The 20,548-nt window shown below is 45.2% G+C and overlaps 1 protein-coding gene across 1 annotated transcript; it reads left to right on the plus strand.

Moving 5' to 3' along the window:
- The first annotated feature begins 242 nt into the window (after positions 1-242).
- NPFFR1 (neuropeptide FF receptor 1) lies at positions 243-19,193 on the plus strand. The gene is given in 11 exon segments (XM_054572399.1): positions 243-357; positions 1,415-1,433; positions 1,435-1,526; positions 1,529-1,664; positions 1,666-1,715; positions 3,777-3,876; positions 17,433-17,534; positions 18,539-18,688; positions 18,690-18,758; positions 18,760-19,072; positions 19,074-19,193. Coding segments are annotated over 11 exon segments (1,266 nt in total).
- Positions 19,194-20,548: the final 1,355 nt, after the last annotated feature.

A 20,548-nucleotide genomic window follows, 5' to 3' on the forward strand; every position in this document is an offset into this window, starting at 1 on the left:
GATTCAGAGACACTCAGGGCAGGGCCAGCTCTGCCGCATAGCCCTGTGCCACCTGAGCAAGTCACGGAACCCCCCTGAGCCCTGTTCTCCCATTTGAAATGGGGCTAATACCTGACGTGTTTACCTCATGTGGTGGCTTGTGGAGGCGGGGGAGGGGGTTAGATTAAATAATGGAGATGGAAGTGCTTTGTTAAATGCTGTGCAATGAAGCAGCTGATCACCATGATGGGAGAAGGTGAAGGATGGGTGGTGGCCTTGGTTTTGGATGTCCTTCTGGTGAATTTAATTGCTCCTTTCATTCTCCCAGCCAAAGTTCTGTGGAGGAGATGGTGAGGAAGGACATCGAAGATTTTGAGGGTATAACAGTCAGGGTCCCAGAAGAAAATACATGGTACACTCAGAAAGGGTTTAACTGAAGAGAGTTTAACAGAGGACTTTACAGGGGTAAGAGGAGACAAGAGAACCAGCCAGGGGATGGTGAAGTACCCCTGGGACTGGCAAGCACAGGAAGCTGCTGGTGCAGAAAGGGAACAGTGTCTCTGTGGCCCTGCAAGAGCTCTAGATTCATGGACGATGAGTCCCCTAACAGGAGATGTACCCATAAACACAGCCCCACAGGCAGAAATGGGCCAGGCAGAGAGGGAGGCAGAGATGAATCCTCTGACTTCTCTCTTCTCCAGTCCTTCAGTCTCCCTCAGTGTCTCCCATTGGCTGAACCCAATCAGAAGTCAGAGGGCAAGGGAACCTGGGTGATATGGTCCTTACAGGTCAGCCTCTCGGCTGTCGGCCTGGGGCAGAGAGCAGGACTGAGAAGGACTGAGCATACCTGTGTTTTGCTGTATATAATGCACACCCACGTTTTTGGCCCAAACTTTCAGGAGAAAAATCTTTTGTTTTAGTTTTTTAATCCCATTATTTATTTATTTATATTTAGAAAAAAAAAACAATTATCGTATTACACAGTATTATTTTGCATACAGATATCATTGTTTTCTAGAGGTATGCTTTTAACGCATAAGCATAAATAAAAGAATTAAAAACATTTATATAGATACGAAATTAGTACTACCCATGTATAATGTGCATCCTTATTTTTCCCTCAAAAATTCGGGCAAAAAAGTGCTCATTATACACGGCAAAATAGGGTAGACGGGGCAGAGAGGTGTTGATTGCAAACGGAGAACAGCCGACATTGGGAAATGAGCAGTTGGGGGAGACAGGTTGGGACGTCTGAGATCAGGGTGTGAGCGGCTGTGGGTGAAAGTGTTGGATCCAGTGACGGCTGGAGTCGAACACATGATCGGGGCAGTAGGGCATGGTCAGGGCTTGGAGAACAGAAGGTTCTCATCGGTGGTGAGAGGTCAGTCATGTCTTCTTCGCCTAGGACTGGACCCATATGCTCCTTCGCTCCTAGGGGAGCCCTCCCAGCCTCCAAAGCAGCTGGCCCCCAAGCCAGAATGGGAGTCACGCCGAGGCCACCCCACCTGCAAACCTCACCTTCTCCTGCTACTGCCAGCACTGCTCACCAGGGCAGCCGTGTTCACTGCGGCCCACGTGCTCATCTTCCTCCTCCGCATGGTGGGCAACACCCTGGTCAGCTTCACCGCGCTTAAGAACCGGCGCATGCGCACTGTCACCAACATGCTCCTTGTCAACCTGGCCATCGGTGGGCATCTTCCGCGTGCCTACTGCCCTTGTGGACGACCTCACCACTGGTGAGCGTAGACACAGGAGGCAGTGGGAGTGCCCTTCCCTGAAATCATTGCTGCCCTGGCCTCTTGGCCAGGACGCCACTGTCTCAAACTCTCAAGATAGTCCTGTGGTTGAGGGATTAATCTAGAATAATAGATACAATGAATTAATCATTTTCTTTCTCCTGGTCTTGTGTGACTTACTCTTCCTGCATTATCTTAATTAATCCTCACAACAATCCAGTGAGGTATGTATTATTATTATCGATGAGGAAACTGATGCTCAGCGTGATTAAGGGACAAGCCCGTAGTTACACAGCTAAGTTTCAAGTCCCACATTCTCACACCCATATTACTAATACCTGTACCATTCAACCTTACTTTCCCAGGTAGCTCTCTTGCGCAGAACTAGAACCAGTAGGAAGAAGTGGTAGGGAGGCAGATTTCTTCTGAAAGGACCTAAAAATCCACTTACATGAAATGTTCTCCAAAGAAAGACAGTCTATCCTACAGGTAGTGAGCATCCCGTCACTGCGAGTGTCTAAGTAGGGACTGGCTGACCATCTAGAAGGGATTTATTAGAATACTGCAAGCAGAACTAGAGCACCTGACCACTAAATTCCTGCCTGTTCATTTTCAAATGAGAGAAAGATCCCCCGTCATCTACCCTCTCCTCTGTTCCAGAATAAGCCTCCCCAGACCCTGGGACTCTGGGTTTCCAGAGCTGTGGAGACCCCTAGAGGTCCGAGCCTAAAGGTTCTGAGCTCAGAGCCCCCTTCAGAGTGACTTACCTGACTTGGGGCAGGGAAGGTACAGTCCTAGTTTCTATAGGTTCTAGAACCCAGCAGAGTGGAGCTGGGGCCGTCAGCTTCCCCTCAGATATACCGGCCCTGCCTAATGCGACCTTTACCCACTGCTGAATCCCAGGTTCTTTCAGGGCTGCCGAACATACACTGTGCATTTTTCTTCCCAACACACCAAGACACACACATATGCATACATGTCCACACATACAGACACACACACCAGTCAACAATGACATGATGAGATCACCAGTTGGTTAAGGTGGTTTTACATGCCTATATTAAAAAAAATTTAATAGATAACACATCCACATAGTTCGATAATAAATATCTCCCAAAGGTATCCAGTGAAAAATGTCCCCTCCACCAGTTCCTCTCTAGGAGAACAATGTTGCCTGTTTCCTGTGTCTCTTTACAGAAGTATTTCGTACAAGTACAAACAAATTTTTTAAAAATGCTAACCTTCCAGTCAATTCTACACTTTCACCCTTTCTCTGCTTAAACATATAGCATGTATGTTGTAAATAGAATTTGTTAAAATTAATTTACATGAAATTATTTTATGTTAATAAATTAAACAGTTTCATTCTTCTTACAACTGCTTAGAGTTCCATTGTATGGATGTGTTACAATGTATTTAACCAGTCTCTTTTTGATGGGTATTGAGGAGTTGTTTTTAATAGAATGTTCTGCCTTAAAATAAAACTTCATATGACTTTTTTGTCCTTTTCTTTCCTTCCCTTCTTTTTCTCTCTCCTTCACTTTCCTTTCTCTCTCCCTCCCTGTCTTTCTCTTTCTCTTTCTCTTTTTTTCAGAACACAGGTCCAGATGGTTGAATTTGTCACATCCCTAGTTCATGGCACCATGTGACTTCACTCTATTGTAAAGCCCCTTGCTTATTTTTTTTATTTATTCATTCCCTTCTATACCCCTACACTGCTCTAAATCCCCTTCCCCATAGCAAACATTCTATTAAATGTAGTGTGTGTCTTTTGCTTTGTATGCATTCTTACCAACTGCATTGGGCTGGATGGATCCAAAGCTCATGGAAAGAAATCTATGGTTGATAAAAAGACTGTCTCTCTAACAGTCAGAGCTGTCTATGGTGGTAATGGATGGTCAGTTCCTCATTCCTGGAAGCATGTAAGAAGAGATGAGGGGACTGCCTGCCAGGACATAGAGGGAAGATCCAAATCACAGAGGGGACTGGCTTAGATGGTCTGAGGCCCTTGGCCCTTTGTAGAGGAGATATCTTATTCTGTGGCAGCCTCTGTCATTGCAGGGTGGTCTGTTGACAATGCCACGTGCAAGATGAGTGGCTCGGTGCAGGGCATCTCTGTGTTGGCTCCCATTTTCACACTGGTGGCCATTGCCGTGAAAAGGTGAGAGAGTTCCTACCCAGGGTGTCCTGGGTTGACTGGGCGTGGTGCTGGAAAGAGCCACTGTCTTCCCTGGGGGAAGGCTGGGTCTGCGCCGCAGTGGGTAGGGCTGAATCCTGAGCAATAAAGGGAAGGCTGCCCTCTAGAATTGAAGGACCTGCAGAGGAAAATGCCCCCTCCTTTCAGAAAGGCCTGGAGGCAGCTCCTAAGGAGGTTTAATAAGGATTCCTGGGGCCTAGGAGGAGCTTGAAGACATTCCTTGTTTCCTGGGCAGCATGAGTCCTACCACCCATGACTCTGAGCAGGGGCGCCAGCGTAAAAGGTGGGCTTTAGTATGGCCGGGGAGGAGGGGCATCCCCCTGCTTCTTACTCCACCTCTACGGCCTTTCTTCAGGTCCCTGGCAGTCCAGGCCCTACTGGCTCCCCATCTCCACTCCATCACCAGCTATTTCTAGTCTTTCAAGCCTCAGGATCCATCAGGTTCTCTGATGAGCATGGAAGGGAGCCAAAGGCCAAGGAGGCTTTGCAAGCACAGAACACTGCTCTAACTGCAGTAAGTCCGCCTCCCTCTCATGAGCCCTTTCACTAAGTTACTTGACCAATCCAAGCCTCAGATTTTCATCTGTAAAATGGACAATGCCCTATAGGGCGGCCGGAAGGCTTCAGTGAGCTTCTGCTGGTAAACCTGGTGTACACTATCTGGCACTGGGTCCAAATGTCAGCTCTTAATTTAATTTTATTTATTTCTTACCTCACACCCAACTCCATATCCTCTTCCCAATACAGGCACTTCTTAGCCCCACCCTTTCTATGTGTTTACTTATTTTTATTAAATTTCTTGGGGTAACATTGGTTAATAACATTATATACATTTCAGGTGTACAACTTTATAATATAGCATCTATATATCCCATTGTCTGTTCACCGCCCAAAGTCTTGTCTCCTACCATCACCATGTATTTGACCCCCTTCACATTCGAGCATCTTTTCATAGATCTGCTGGCTATGTGAAAACAGATAGGTCCTTTGCCCATTATTTTAATCTAGTTATTTGTTTTTTTGTTGCTGGGTTGTATGAGTTCTTATATATTTTGAATATATACCTCCTTCTTTAAGTATCATTTGCAAATATCTTCTCCCATTGGGTTGATTGCCTTTTTGTTTTCTTGATGGTTTCTTTAGCTGTGTAGCATCTTTTCCCCTTGCCTTGGGGTCAAAATCACAAGACTCTCTGAGACTAAAGCCTATTATGTTTAGTGCCTATGTTTCCTTCCGTGTATTTTATTTTTTTATGTCTTATAGTAAAGTCTTCAATCCATTCTGAGCTAATTTTTGTGCATGGTGTCAGATAGCAGTCTAGTTTCACTCTTTTAAAAAAATTGTATTCTATTATTTATGCTATTACAATTGTCCTAATTTTTTCTCCTTTGCTCCCCTTCACCCAGCACCCTCCCTCCCTCAGGCAATCCCCACACATTGTTCATGCCCATGGGTCATGTGTATAAGTTCTTTGGCCACTCCATTTTCTATACTGGACTCTACATTCCCATGGCTATTCTGTAACTACCTATTTGTACTTCTTAACCCCCTCACTTCTTCGCCCGTCCCCCACACCCTCCTCCCATCTGGCAACCATCAAAATACTCATTGTATCCATGATTCTCTCTCTGTTCTTGTTTGCATAGTTTGTTTTTCATACTCTAGTTTTGATAGATATACATTTATTGCCATTTTATTGTTCAAAGTTTTGATCTTCTTTTTTTAAGTAAGTCCCTTTAACATTTTATATAATAATGATTTGGTGATGATGAACTCCTTTAGTCTTTTCTTGTCTGGGAAGCTCTCTATCTGCTTTTTGATTCTAAATGTTAGGCTGCTTATACTCTCCTCATTTTTTTGGATTCTTTTTTCTTCTTGTTGTTCTGATTGGTTGTTTTTTGTTTCCTTATGTTCCAAATCATTGGTTTGATTCTCAGCTTCATTCACTCTACTGTTGTTTCCCTGTAAATTGTTCTTTATTTTAATGAGTGTATCCTTCATTTCTGACTGGATCTTTTTTATAATTTCGAAGTCCTCACTAAGTTCCTTGAGCATCTTTATAACCAGTGTTTTGAACTCTGAATCTGAAAGATTGCTTATCTCCATTTGTTTAGGTGTTTCTCTGGAGTTATGATCTGTTCTTTCATTTTGGCCATGTTTCTTTGTCTCTTCATTGTGGCAGCTTCCCTGTGCTTGTTTCTATGTATTAGGTAGAGCTGCTATGACTCTGTGTCTTGGTAGTGTGGCCTAATGCAGCAGGTGTCCTGTAGGGTCCAGTGGCACAGCCTCCCCTATAACTCAACGTGGGTACTTGAGGTGTGCCCTTCATGTGGGTTGAGTATACCCTCCTCTTATAGTTGAAACTTGGTTGCTGCTGGCAGGTCAATGAAAGGGATTTACCCAGGCCAGTCAGTTGCAAGGGTTGGCTGTGACCACTGACCACCATCCTCCATGGTCCATGGAGGATCAGCTGTTCAGGGGCAGGGTGGTGGTGCTCCCATGTGGTCTGTAGCTGTCCACTGGGGGCACAGGCCCTGGGGTTTCCTGGGTGGTGAAGGTCAAGGTCAACCCCTAACTGTGCTTTGCCCAGGGTCATGCTGCCTGAGCTATAGAGCAATCTGAGATGGCTGCTACTTTTGCTGGCTTGGAGATTCCTAGGTGAAGTCAAGCTGTGAATTTAAGCTGGCTGCTGCTAGTGCCAGGCCCGGGACCACTTAGCAATAGGTATAGAGACTGGGAGCTCACTGAGGCTGGTTGTTGCTTGTTTGAGAGGATTTAGGAAGTTGTGAAGCTTGAGCCAAAACCAGCCATTCATATGGAAAAGCTACTGTTAACGGCTATAAATTGGATGTGATGGAGCCTCAGGGGATCTCCAGGGCTGGGCAGTGTTAGCCAGGTTGATGGAGTCTCAAATATGGCACCTGCCTGCAGGCTCTGTGAGTCTTCTTGCCCTTCTGTCTGGGAGAAAGCTGTCCCCCAGTTCTCGCCTTGATGCCAGATACTTCAGTTCTTCCCTGTATGCCACTGGTGCCTTTCAAGTTGCTACCTGGGTGATGGAGCTCAGAGAGAGTGAGTCTGAGTAAGTTTGTGTGTGGGTTCTTTAAGAGGAACTGCTTGGGACTGAGAAGTTTCTTCCACCTACTCAATCCCTGCTGGATATTGCAGCCAGAAGTAATCGGGATTTATCTTTCTGGCACTAGAACCCTAGGCCGGGGAACCTGGTGTGGGGCTGGGACTCCTCATCTCTGAGATATGCCTTTTGAATTTTTATCCACCAAACATGAATGTGGGACCAGTCCATTCCGTGTCTCTGCCCCTCCTACCACTCTGGATGGATGTTGTTTCTTTAATTCTGTAGCTGTCAGACTTCCATTCAGCTTGATTTCTACTGGTTCTAAGTGATGGTTGTTCTATAATTTAGTTGTAATTTTGATGTGATTTTATGATGAGGTGAGCCGCGTTTAGCTGTGCTGCCATCCTGACTGGACAAATCTTCTAGTTTCATTCTTTTGTGTGTGTCTTTCTAGTTTTCCCAGCTCTGTTTATTGAAGAGGCTTTTTTTTAAAAATTATTATTTTTTTTTTTAGAGAGAGAGAAACAGACAGAGACAGAAACAGAGAGTGGGAGGGAAACATTAATTTTTTTGTTCCACTTACTTATGCATTTATTGATTGATCCTTGTTTGTGCCCTGACCAGCGATTGAACCCACAACCTTGATGTTTTGGGATGATGTTCTAACCAAATAAACTACCCAGCCAGGGCCAAGGCTTTTTTTTCTACATTGTACTTTTTTGACTCCTTTTTCAAAGATTTCTTGTACTTGTATGTATAGATTTTTTTTCTGGGCTCTCAATTCTGTTCCATTGGTCTGCATGTCTGTTTTGTTTTTTTTTTTTGTCAATATCATACTGTTATAATTATTGTAACTTTATAGCACAACAAATCAGGGAGTGTGATACCTCTGTTCTTTTTTCTCATGATTGTTTTGGCTGTTTTGGGATTTTTTTGTGGCTCCATAGACATTTGAAGATTTTAAATTTTATTTCTGTGAAAAATACCATTGGGATTTTGAAGTGGATTGCATTAAATATGTATATTGCTTTAGGTAATATGGACACTTTAATAATGTTAATTCTTCCAATCCATAAACATGGATATCTTTCCATTTCTTTGTATCTTCTTTCAATAATGTTTTATAGTCTTCAGTGTACAGTTCCTTCATTTCCTTTAAGTTTATTCTTAGGTATTTTATCTTTTTTTTGCAGTTGTAAATGAGATTGTTTTCTTTTTCTGATATTTTATTAGTAGTATATAGGAATGCAATAGATTTTTGTATATTGATTTTCAATATTGATTATTGATATCCTTTAACTTTATTGTATTTGTTTATTGTTTCTAATAGCCTTTTGGTGTAGTCTTTTGGATTATCTATATATAAACTCATGCCATCTGTGAATAGTGACAGTTTTACTTCTTCACCCCCAATATGGATACCTTTTATTTCTTTTTCTTGTTTGATTGTTCTGGCCGGACTTCCAGTACTATGATAAATAACACTGGTGAGGGTGGGCATCTTTGTCTTGTTCTTGATTTTAGAGGAAAAGCTTTCAGTTTTTCACCATTGAATATGGTATTAGCTGAGGGTTTGTAATATATGGCCCCCATTATGTTAAGGTAGTTTCCTTCTACATCTGTTTTGAGCGTTTTAAAATCATAAGTGGATGCTGTATGTTGTTGAACGCTTTTTCTGCATCTACCGATATATGATTTTTATCTTTTATTTTGTTAGTGGTGTATCACATTGATATGTTTGTATATGTTAAATCATGTTTGTATTCCTGGATGGAATCCCACTTCATCATGATACATTATCCTTTTAATGTATTATTGTGTTCGACTTGCTAGTATTTTGTTTAGGATTTTTGCATCTATGGTCATAGATTTTTGCATGTATGTCCTGTAATTTTGCGTGTGTGTGTGTTGTCCTTGCATGGTTTTGGTATTAGGGTAATGTTGGCCTCATAAAATAAGTTAAGAGATATTCCCTCAGACTCATAATTTTCAATACAAGGAAAAACAGACCTTCAAACGGTACTCCCAGATTATTAACTTCTGTTGACAGTTGGTATTTTATGAAGTTTTGTACCTGCACTTACTGTCCACTAGGAACTATGTTAGGACTGTGGATGCAAAGATGAAAAGCACAAGCTTTTCCTCAAGCAGTTCACAGTCAACTATGGAGTTTAAAAGAGGACAAATAAAAAATTACTTTCATGGGGTGCAGACAGTGTGCAATGGGAAAACTGCTGAAGGGTCAAAAAATGCCTGGGGGAATCGGGAGAAGCTTCAGTAAGGATTCTTGAAATAAATTTTTAGGCCCAAGATGGAGCTGCTCCTGCTCATGGTGCTATGTAAGCAAACTGAAATTTAGATTAATTTCATGTTCCTATAAATGTCCTACTTGACCAGAAACACAGTATAGCCTGCCAACCCCAACCACCATACAAGCTCTTGGCTCTACACTTAGTTTCTTGTTCTTCTTTCATTTTCTGTTTTCCTTTCCTTGTTTCTTATTCTTTATCCTTTAAAAATGTCCTGCCCTCCATTCCATTTGCATTTCTCTGGGCAGAGACTGGGAACAAAGATTGTCTGCTTTATTAAATGTTAAATAAAGTTCATTTTGTATAACTCCCTCCCAAAACAAACTATTTCCTCTTATTCAGTTCTTTGGAAGAGTTTGAGAAGGAAAGGTATTAATCCTCCTTTGAATGTTTGGTAGAATTCATGAGTGAAGCCACCTGGTCTGGACTTTTGGTTTTTTGGAAGGTTTTTGATGATTGTTTCAATTTCCTTACTAGTGAATGGTTTATTTAGGTTTTTCTGTTGTTCATGGTTCAGTCTATCAGGGTTATATATTTCTAAGAACTCATCCATTTCTTCTAGGTTATCAAATTTGGTGGTGTATGGCCTTTCATAATATTTTTGTATAATCCTTGGTATTTCTGTGGGGTCCATTGTAAATTCTCTTTCAATTCTGAATTTTTTCTTGTTTCTTGAGGTATACCTGTAATGCTAAAACTTCTTTATCTTCAAAATTTTGGCATGTCATATTGTCATTTTCATTTGTCTCTGGGTATCTTTTGATCTCTTCTTTATTTTTTCTTTAACCTAATAGTTGTTCAGTGGCATGTTTAATCTCCACACATTTGTGGTTTTTCCAGCATTCTTCTTGTAGTTAATTTCCAGTTTCATACTGTTGTGGTTGGAAAATATGCTTGGTATGATTTCAATCTTTTTACTTAAATTTATTGAGCCTAGCTTTATGTCCCAACATATGGTCTACCCTTGAGAATGTTCTATGTACACTTGAGAAGAAGTAGGGACCACAGTAAGTTTACAGTTGAGCTCTATAAATATTAAGCCCATGTGTTATTTAAGGCTGATAGTATTGACTTTTTGTTTAAATGACCTATCTATTATTGTCAATGGAATATTCAGGTCCCCTGTTATAATTGTATTTCTGTCAGTTTCTCCCTTTAGGTCTGTTAGTAATTGCTTTATATATTTTGGATCTCCCAGGTTGGGTGCGCACAAAGGTGGGCAAAAGTAGATTTACAGTTGTGAGTACAAGTAACACAGAGTTTATTCTTGTATTATTTATTAATTATTGTATTATTTCCATACTAACAAATATAAACCTACTTTTGCCCACCCTTGAGTGTGTATGTGTTTGTGTTTGTGTGTGTGTGTGTGTGTGTGTATTTTAATTTTTTAGAGAGAAGGGAAGGCAGGGAAAAAGAGTAGGAGAGAAGCATCAATATGTGGTTGCCTCTGGTGCGCTCCCTACTGGGGACCTGTTCTGCAGCCCAGGCATGTGCCCTAGACTGGGAATGGAACCGGTGACCCTTTGATTTGCAGGCTGGCACTCAATCCACACCAGCCAGTGCTCACCCTTGTATATATTGACAAGTGTTATGTCTCCTTAATAATTGTCCCCTTTATCATTACAAAGTGTCCATCTTTGTCCCTTGTTCCCTTTTTTATCTTAAAATCTATTTTATCTGATATAATTATGGCTACACCCATTGTAGGGTAGGTGGAGGCAGTCTGGCTCTCTCACCCAGATGCATGGGTAACAGGAGGGAGCAGCTCCTCACAGCTTTGAAGAAGACTGATAAAGCAGTGTTCCCACAGCCTTGAGCCCGGGTCTCACGGCCTTGAGCCTGGATGTGATAAATTGCCCTGTAGCCTTAAGTAGGCTCGCATGCTCAACTCTTGAGAGTTAATTCACTTTCTATCCTGTAGCCTGCTTTGTTTAGGGCTAGTATTTAAGGGGTAGGAGCTTTGGACGAGCTGGGGAGTCGGGGTGCTGACTTGGACACGAGCCTGTGGCCTGTGTGACTCCCTCCACACAGGCTTGTGGTCTGTGTGCGGCGCAGACACGGGCGTTATGGCCTATATGATTTCCCCAGACACAGGCTTGTGCTTGTATGACCCTCCCGAAAGAAGGCATGTCAAGCATCGCCAAGGCTCCACACATTTTCTTCTGTCTACCTGAGCACCGAGTGGACCTGCCCAGACTACAGAGGCTGCAACACACCCACTTTTTCTGGACACCATTCTCACAGGAGCGTGGACCCTACTGTGAACTGTGCACACGAGGGATCTAGGTTGCATGATCCTGATGAGAACCTAATGCCTGACGATCTGAGGTAGAGCTGAGGTAGTGATGCTGGAGGTGGGGAACAGCAGTGAATACAAGTTATCATTAGCAGAGAGGTTTGGCTGCACAGAGACCATAATAAATCAATTGCTTGCAGACTTATATTAAACCTTACCAGTGAGCGGTAAGTGACAATTAAACTGCCTCTTGTGGCAGGCTTTATAGTGGAGAGTTGATGAACTTCAATAGTACAGCTGCATCTGGTGACAGGATTTAAGCCAGACTCCAACACTTATTTTAGTCCATGTGTGGCCCGCCTATCTTATTTACCACTTCTGCCCAAGTCTCTTTCCTGCACTGTGTACTTGTCTCAGCCACAGTTTTGGTAAGCCCACAAGCTAACCCTTACCAAAATGAGTGAAAAACATATGCTGCTGGAGAGCTTCTTTGAAAAGGGGGAAAGACAGAATGATAAGACAGCAGAAGACTCTAAGACTGCCAACAAAAAGAAAGGTGAATTTAAAAGAAAATACCAAGAGTCCTACTTACATCATGGGTTCATCGCAACAGGGGATTCATATTTTCCAAGCCCTCTTAGTATAATATGTGGCAACTGGCTACCCAACAAAGCCATGAAACCTTCAAAACTGCTTCGCCACATGGAGATCAAGTACCCTGCACTTAAAGACAAGCCTTTGGTGTTTTCCAAACGAAAAAAAAGTGCAAACATGAAGAACAGAAGGAATTACTGACGGCCACCACTTCCTCAAACGTGTATGCACTGAGAGCATCACCCTTAGTGGCTAATCGCATTGCTAAAGCTAAGAAGCCCTTTGCTGTCGGTGAAGAGCTGATCCTGGGGGCTGCTAAGGACATTTCTTGTGAACTTTTAGGAGAGGCTGCAGTTCAAAAGGTGCCACATGTTTCGTTTTCTGCTAGCACCGTAACTAGACGAACTGATGAAATAGCAGAGGATATTGAGGCACATTGTTAGAGAGGATTAATGAGTCGCTGTGGTACGCTATCCAGGTTGACGAGTCTACCGATGTTGACAAGACAATAATGCTTGTTTTTGTGCGATATATTTTTCAGACAGATGTGTCATATGCACTTTTGTTGCCAACCAACACCTCTGCTGCAGAACTATTCAAGTCTTAGAATGATTACATATCAGGAAACTGAATTGGTCACTTTGTGTAGGTATGTGCGTGAATGGAGAGGCTGCCATGACTGGGTGGCTTTCGGGTGTCACTACTCGGGTCAAAGAGCTCGCTTCTGAATGTGAGCCTGCACACTGGGTCATCCAGAGAAATGCTGGCTGGCCGAAAAATGTCACCTGAACTTAACGTTTTGCAGGATGGGATGAAAATTATCAGTCACATTAAAGCACATGCCCTTAACTCACGTCAGTTCACGCAGCTCTGTGAGGACGTAGAGTGCACACGTCTTCTCTTATATGTAGAGGTGAGATGGGTTTCTAAAGGTAGATCACTGGCCTGGGTTTTTGAGTTAGGAGAGCTGCTCCAGAGATTTCTTTTAGAAAACCAGTCACACTGGCAGCACATTACAGTGACACAAAATGGGTGGCAAACTTGCTTACTTGTGTGACATATTCAAACTGCTCAAGAAACTCAATCTGTTACTTCAGGGAAGAAGGAAAATTGTGTTCCAGTTGGTGGATAAAGTGGCTGCATTCAAAGCCAAACTGGAATTACGGGGGCGATGAGTGAACACTGGGATTTTTGACATGTTTCAAACATTAGCAGAGATTTTTGAAAGAGACTGAGCCAGGGCTTTCTTTCTCCCAGCTGGTGCCTGATCACCTATTGCAGCTTTCAAAAGAGTTTGAGCATTACTTCCCAACCACAAAAGACCCCGACCTGGGAAGGAATGAATCCGCGCCCCATTTGTGAATAACCCAGGTGGATCGACTCTGTCCATGCAAGAAGAAGGCCAACTGCTTGAGATCACAAATGACGGCAGCTTTAAGTATGTTTGAGACAACTTCAAATCTGCATATGTTCTGGATTAAAGTCAAGGCGGAATACCCTGAGGTTGCCACAAAAGCACTGAAAAGCCTGCTTCCATTTCCAGCATCCTATCTTCATGAAGCAGGGTTTTCTGCAGAGACAGCAACCAAAATGAGATTACAGACTAGACTGGACATAAGCAACACACTTAGGGTATCACTGTCTCCCATCACCCCCAGATGGGATGGTCTATTTGCAGGAAAACAAGCTCAGGGTATTACAGAAACAACCCCCTCCCTGGGGTCTTGTTTTAGCTATGGCTCTTTTTTGCCCACTGCTGGTAGGAATTGTGGCTCTCAATGTCAAAGTTTGGTAAAAAGGAAAGGAATGATTTAATTGAAAGTTATACAGGTGTAGAAAAACGGCAGAATTCTACCATTAAATCTCACTCCATTTAGAGACAAAGACACACCCACAAACACACAGCCCTGCCCTCCCCCCTTGCCCAGTCAGGCCAGTCTCAGAGCATGCAGTCCGAAGTACAGTCAGTCCTCCAGAAGGAAAAAACAGAAGTCTGCAGCTCACTTCTCCAGGTTCCCCCCTGTAACCTGTGCTCTGCTGGGCAGGTCTCCCACGGTTCCCAGCACCACCAGCTGTGTCACCGTGATCTCCAGTTCTTAATCCAAAACCATGTGGCACCTCCTCATGGCCCGCCAGCGAGGGTCCTTTAACCCCTTTTTTTCCTGCATGATCTCCACATTGTTTCCGTTCCACCTGGTGGCCAGCCTTTTTGTTTAAATCCCAGTCTGGAAACTCCTCCGTAACCCCATTTCCAATTCCTCCCACAACTGGCCTCACCTGCTAGCACTCCCCTATTCTCTGCCTTTCTTGGCTGCCATAGTTAGTTCGGGCTGGCGTGGAGCGAACCATCTTCAAACTCTCACGCAGGCACTGTAATGGGGTGGGGAGGGGAGCTGCCTCCCAGCTACATCAAGGGTGAAAATCTTGCCCATCACCCTGGCCCAGGAACACTATGAAGCTAACCTGCTATTATTAATATGCAAAATAACTCTCAATCCCTGTGCTGTTGCTTTTCCCAGACCCCAAGCTAGGCTTGTGCGGGAGTGCCCAGGGGCCCTCTCAGCCTGCACCCTACTCTGAACCTTGTTCCACACCCATTATAAGGGCTCCCACTAATTCTGCATTATGGTGAGTTGATAATTATTTCATTATATATTACAAAGTAATAATAATAAAATGTACAACAAACAAAAATGTACAAAAAATAAGAAAATGTTCTTAAATCATCCTGAAACCATCCCCTTCAACCGATGGTCTTTGGAAAAATTGTCTTCCACTAAACTGGTCCCTGTTTAAACTGGTCCCCAAAAGGGTTGGGGACACTGTTCTGCCAGGCTCTGCCACAGTGGGTGTGTGGCGAGGTGGGCAGGGGGAGGTGGGTCTGGGAGTCTGCCGCTTTACCTTCCTGCTAGTAATGGTGGCTGCTAGTCTGCTGCTGCTCCCACAATGCTGTGTCATGTCTCCACCTGAGTTTAGTCTCAATTGGTGCTGGCTACTCAGGCAGAAATATTGCTTCTGGCCCTCTGGGATGCCAAGTGTGGGCTGCAACCCAACTCCTTCCTCCCTGCCACATCAGCTGGGGCCATGGTGGGTCCCCATCACTGTCCTTCTGCCCTCTTGCCTCTCCTGCTCGTTCTGATTTGACCACCTTCAGATGTCTCAATGCGTGGATCTCTCAGATGTGTTTGTGTGTTGAGCAAGGAAGCCTTTGTTGAATTATAGTTATCTGACTTGTTATAACCTTAAGGGGAGAAACCAAGGAGTCTCCTCACTCTGCCATGATACACAGTCCTCTCTGCCCTTTGTAGAATCTAATGTCCTTATCACATCGTGTTGCACCTCTGCTTGTGGGGTTCCTCAGGACATGGCCTTTCCATAATCTCAGAGAACAGATGGTTGACTGGCCAGCAGCCATAAGGCACAAGGAAAACTCTATCTGAATGTCCCAGTCCTCTCAAGGCCCCTTTGTTTGTCATAGACATGTAGCGCTTTCACAGGCCACTGCTGCTCCCACCGCTGCTCCCTCCACTGCTGCTCCGCCCTCCCTACCCCTACAAGTAGCAACAAGACTGGAGGTGGAGTGTGGTCTCTCTTGCCTGACCCGCATCATCAGCGCACTCCCCTGTAATGCGAGGAATAAATGGCATGTCCACATTTGCTGGTCCTCTGGGTGATTTTTACAGAATATCACAAACACAAGTACAGCTCCCTGGCTCGGAGCTCCTGTGTTACACTGCTTTTATCAAATGCAGTCTTTTTTTTTTTTTTTTTAATCCTCACCCAAGAATATTTCCATTGATTTTAGAGAAAGAGGAAGGGAAAGGGAGAGAGAGAGATTGAGAGAGAGACATTGATGTAAGAAGGAAACATCAATAGGTTGCCTCCTATGCACATCCTGACTGGGGACTGAACCTGCAACCTAGGTATGTGCCCTGACTGGGAGTTGAACCCACAACCTTTTAGTGTATGGGATGATGCTCCAACCAAATGAGCCACCGGCCAGGGCTCAAGCATAGTCTTTTGTGACCCAGTGATACAGGCAGCTGGGGTAATGCAACTGGGTTCCTGTCTCTGCAGGGCCACTATCTAGCTGAGCAATTGTAAGAAGTCCCTCTCCTTCACTGATCTTCACTTTCTTTTCATTGTTTGATATTTGAATGTGAAACCTCTTCCAGTGGTATTTGCAATATTCTCCAACTTATATCCTCTAGGAAGCCTTTCTGGTCTGCCCCAGGATTCTCCTCCATCCACTAACCGATATTTTACTGTAGTCAGTACTATATGCTTTAAGAATTATTTGTTCTTTGGCAATTTATTAAGTGTGTGATACTATGAAACCAGTAGGGCAAAGTCATAGCGACTGAGACAGTAAGGCATGAGACAGGCCACGGGAAAGGTAGAAGGCGCAGTCAAGCAGGGGAACGGGTGGCCAGGCAGAAGCGCAGGACACAGTTTTGTGAAGTAGGAAGAGCACCTGGCTGGGAGTCAGCTCTAGGCCTGTGCTCTAGTGCAGGTTCTGCCCCTAAATTGCCATGTGACCTTCCCATACTAATTAGATTGGGATCTTTGGCCAGGAGAACTGGGCACAGGTATTTCTTGAAATGCTTCAGTTGGTTTTAATGCACAGTGAGGGTTTATCGCTGCTAGTTTATATGGCGTAGAGGAGCAAAACAAATCTGGGTTCCAGGCTCATCCTTGCTATTTGCTAGCTACGTGACCTTGAAACAGTTGCTTAATGCTCTGAATCCCAGGTTCCTCAACTGTAAATTAAGGGTATAAGAATAATTGCTCAAGATGTTCAGTTGAGGAAATGGTACCCAATTGTCCTAATAGTGAAGGACACTGGCCAAGATGACATAGAAACTGCTTGTTGTGTAGATTCGCGAAGCTTTCTGGAGAATACATAAATAGCTAAAAAAATTTTTTTTGATAAACCTACTTAACTGGTCTACTCAGATACAGAATGCACAGACTGATTGCTCTACTGCATGCCAGATAATCAAAGTGCCCAAACAGGATTCATGTTTCCCACACTCCCTGCAGTATCTTCTTCCCCACTCTCTTCTTAAATCATTTTTTTCCCTTTGTTCCTTGGCTACGGAGACTGAGAGCTGACTCTTCACAGGTGAGAAACCAATTTGCTTGCAAACTAACCAAATTAGCATCAGAGCTGTTATTTGCCATGAAGGTGTGAGGATGAATGGGAAGTGCCCACACCAACCAGCCCTTAGTCAGGGTGAGCTCTCATCTGGGAATGACTGGGACCCTCCTAGAGCCTCTGCTTCTCTTTTCTCCCTTTCCATAGATTCCACTGCATCGTGCACTCTCTCTGCAAAAAGCTGACCCTGCAGAAGGGGCTGGTCACCATTGCAGTCATTTGGGCCCTGGCCCTGCTCATCATGGGCACGTCTGCGTCACAATGACTTGCAGGAGGAGCACCGTTTCATGGTGGACGCCCTACAACTGCTCCTCCTCACTCTAATTGTAGTGGGTGTGTAAGAGGACACAGCCAGGAACCCCCAGCGGGGTTTTGTAAAGGCGTCCAGAAATTGGAGTGTCCAAGAAAGATATAGGATATTCTCCCCCCACCCCCACACAACGTGGGCTGCCCTGGGGGGATGGGAGACAGGGAGCAGGGCCATTGAGAGTCATTTTGGACGTCAATAACAGGAGGATAGCTTCATATATAATATGCAAAGATGGCTATTTTGCATATCAACACAGCTAACCAGGAAAGTTTGCATAACTTTAACCCAGGAGGGCATTGGGAAGCAGCTCCCCTGGTTAGGGCCCTGCCTGAGATGGGATTGTGGGGGAGGATTCACACAGGGGTTTAAAACCCAGACAGCTATACAACAGCAGCTTAGGAAGCGGGATGTAACTGGGAAGGGGACGCAGGGCCTTCAAGAGAGAGAATGGGACATAGACTTGGGAGAACAATGTGAAGACCGTGCAGGAAGAAAAGGGGAGAAAGAACTCTTGTTAGGGCCATGAGAACATGCTACATGGTTCTGAATTAAGAGCTGGAGATCATAGTGATGCAGCAGACGGTGCTTGGAACCGTGAGGGGCCTGCCTAGCTGAGCTCCGGACGTCTCTTCTTTATCTTCTGAAGGACGGTACCCCTGACTGGCCTGGCTGGGCAAAGCAGGGGAAGGCAGGACTGTATGTTGGTGGTTGTTTTAAAGAGATTTTGAGATTTTAACAACGACATTTAGCCATTATTAAAAACTTATATAACTTTTGAATAAATTGTTCCTTTCCTTTTCACCAAACTCTGCTGTTGAGAGCCATAATTTCAAGGGTGGCGGGCAAAGGACCTAGAACCAAGGGACTCCAGGAAAGGGGGGGGGCGTTGTTTCAGTAATAGTATGTGCCCCCTGACCCCCTTTCCGCCCCCCTCCATTATTAGGTATCGGGAGGGCTGGCCTGAGAAGGGCATGCACCGGGTTTGCACTGCTGTGCTCTTTTCCCACATCTACCTTGCACCATTGACGTTCTTTGTGGCCATGTATGCCTGCAAGCTTGTTGAGGCTTCAGGCCCCAGCCAAATGGGCAAGGAAGGCAGGTGGGGGTCTCTGGTACAAGGTCAAGGTTATGCACATGCTGGTTGTGGTGGCAGTCTTCTTCACAGTCCTGGCTGCCACCCTGGGCACTGCTGCTGCTCACCCACCACCCGCAGCTCAGTGAGCCACAGTTGCACCTGACCTCTGTCTACTCCTTCCCCTTAGCCCACTGACTGGCCTTTCTCAACAGTAGCGCCAACCCCACCATCTATGGCTACTTCAACAAGAACTTCTGCCATGGCTTCCAGGCCGCCTTCCATGTCTAGCTCTGCCCACTGCAGTAGGGGAGCCACAAGAAAGCCTACTTACTGCTCACTTGGGTCTTGGTGGAGGTGCAGCCTAGTGACTCAGGCCTGCCCTTTGAGTTGGGGCCCAGCAGCGGGCGCTCCCAAGCCTGGCTGCCTCCTGCCACACAATGGCCCGATGGCACACCATGGCTTGGCTGTAGAGGGTCCTGGTTGCTCCCATCTGCCCCTTACCAGACCAGCCTGGGATATATGAGTGGCATCGGGAGGGCAGACCCTCAATCTGAGGGCCAGGAGTAGACATGTGAGACTGGCGTGTGTTAGCAGCCTGGTGTGGTTTTGAAGAAGGTACCATGGTAGAGTCCTCTCAAATACAAGGCAGTGGGCAGCTGTTAGTGACATCTTCTTCCCTACCTCCCTTTCAGACAGAGAAAGGGAAGGGAAGAAGAGCTCAGTTTGGCCCAAACCCTTCCCTGTGATAGATGCCAGGAACTTCATCTCATTGAATTCTCATAACAATACCAGTAACTTGGCCAGTGCGGGAGTACGAGCAGGAGTAGAGGGAAGGGGCTGCAGGGGCATTGCCCTGTTGCCCCTGTAACTAAGCTAGTGTGGCGTGTAACAACAGTTACCCCACCCCCGGCAAAGATGCGGCAAGAGGAAGTCATTGCTCTGAGCACGCACGCGGCTATCCAGAGTGACTGGCAAAAGGAAAAGCCCTCCTACTCCTGGGTGGTGCGTGGGGGTGGGGCCAGAGCCTGTAGCTGCGGATAGCTTAGAGGTCAAGAAGGCGGCAAGGGGAGGTGCTGTGTTAGAGCAAGACCTGTCAGTCTAGCTTAGGAAAAAGATGGGATTGGTTGTAGGGCTGGACTCTCCCGGAGTGGGGAATTTGGGGCTGTAAGATAAAGCCAAGGGAAGGGAGGGGCGAGCTCTATTGGAACCACCTCCGTGGGCATGCTGGCTGGAGCGATTGCTGGATTGGCTGGCCCTGGAAGCCGCAAGGCTAACGGTGGCTCCAGCAACACCTGTGGGCCCCAGGAGGCAGCCTGAAACCAAAGAGCTGCCTGCTTCGCCACCTCGGACTTCAAAGGACATATGAGGATCCAGCAGGTATTCTGGGCATTGTTTTGGGCTTTGGTCTTTTTGGGTACAGCTGGGTTTTGTTTGTGTTTAGTAGAAGAGATGAGCCTGGAGACGGGGAGTCCCCTGTTTTCCCAAATTGCACAGCATTTTAATAAAGGCCACTTTCCTTCTTCACCAGCCTCTGTCTCCGGAATTTGCCCGTGGGTGGCAGCGGGCAGCCAAGCCCCACTTTTTTTTGGTAATAATAACACTTTGGGAATAGGCTTCCCTGTCTCCCTCCTGCAGAGGAGAGACTGAGCCCAGGAGAGCTGTGGCTAGCCCAGGCCCTCGGTTGAAAATCTCACAGGAGAATGGCTAACTCCAGAGACTGATTTTATCTCTAGCTGTCTCCTTATGGTGGAGCATAGTGAAATGTATAAATACTAAATAGGCTGCTGGAAAAACCCCGAAAGCATGGCTGGCCTGTTCATTTGATGCTTTGTGTCCATGTCCTAGACTCTCTCCTGTGTGTTACTGAAGCCACTCGCC

The sequence above is a fragment of the Pteronotus mesoamericanus genome, unplaced genomic scaffold, assembly GCF_021234165.1.
Source record: "Pteronotus mesoamericanus isolate MK-2021 breed Mesoamerican mustached bat unplaced genomic scaffold, CSHL_Meso_final contig_24, whole genome shotgun sequence".
In the NCBI taxonomy this organism is placed as follows: Eukaryota; Metazoa; Chordata; class Mammalia; order Chiroptera; family Mormoopidae; genus Pteronotus; species Pteronotus mesoamericanus.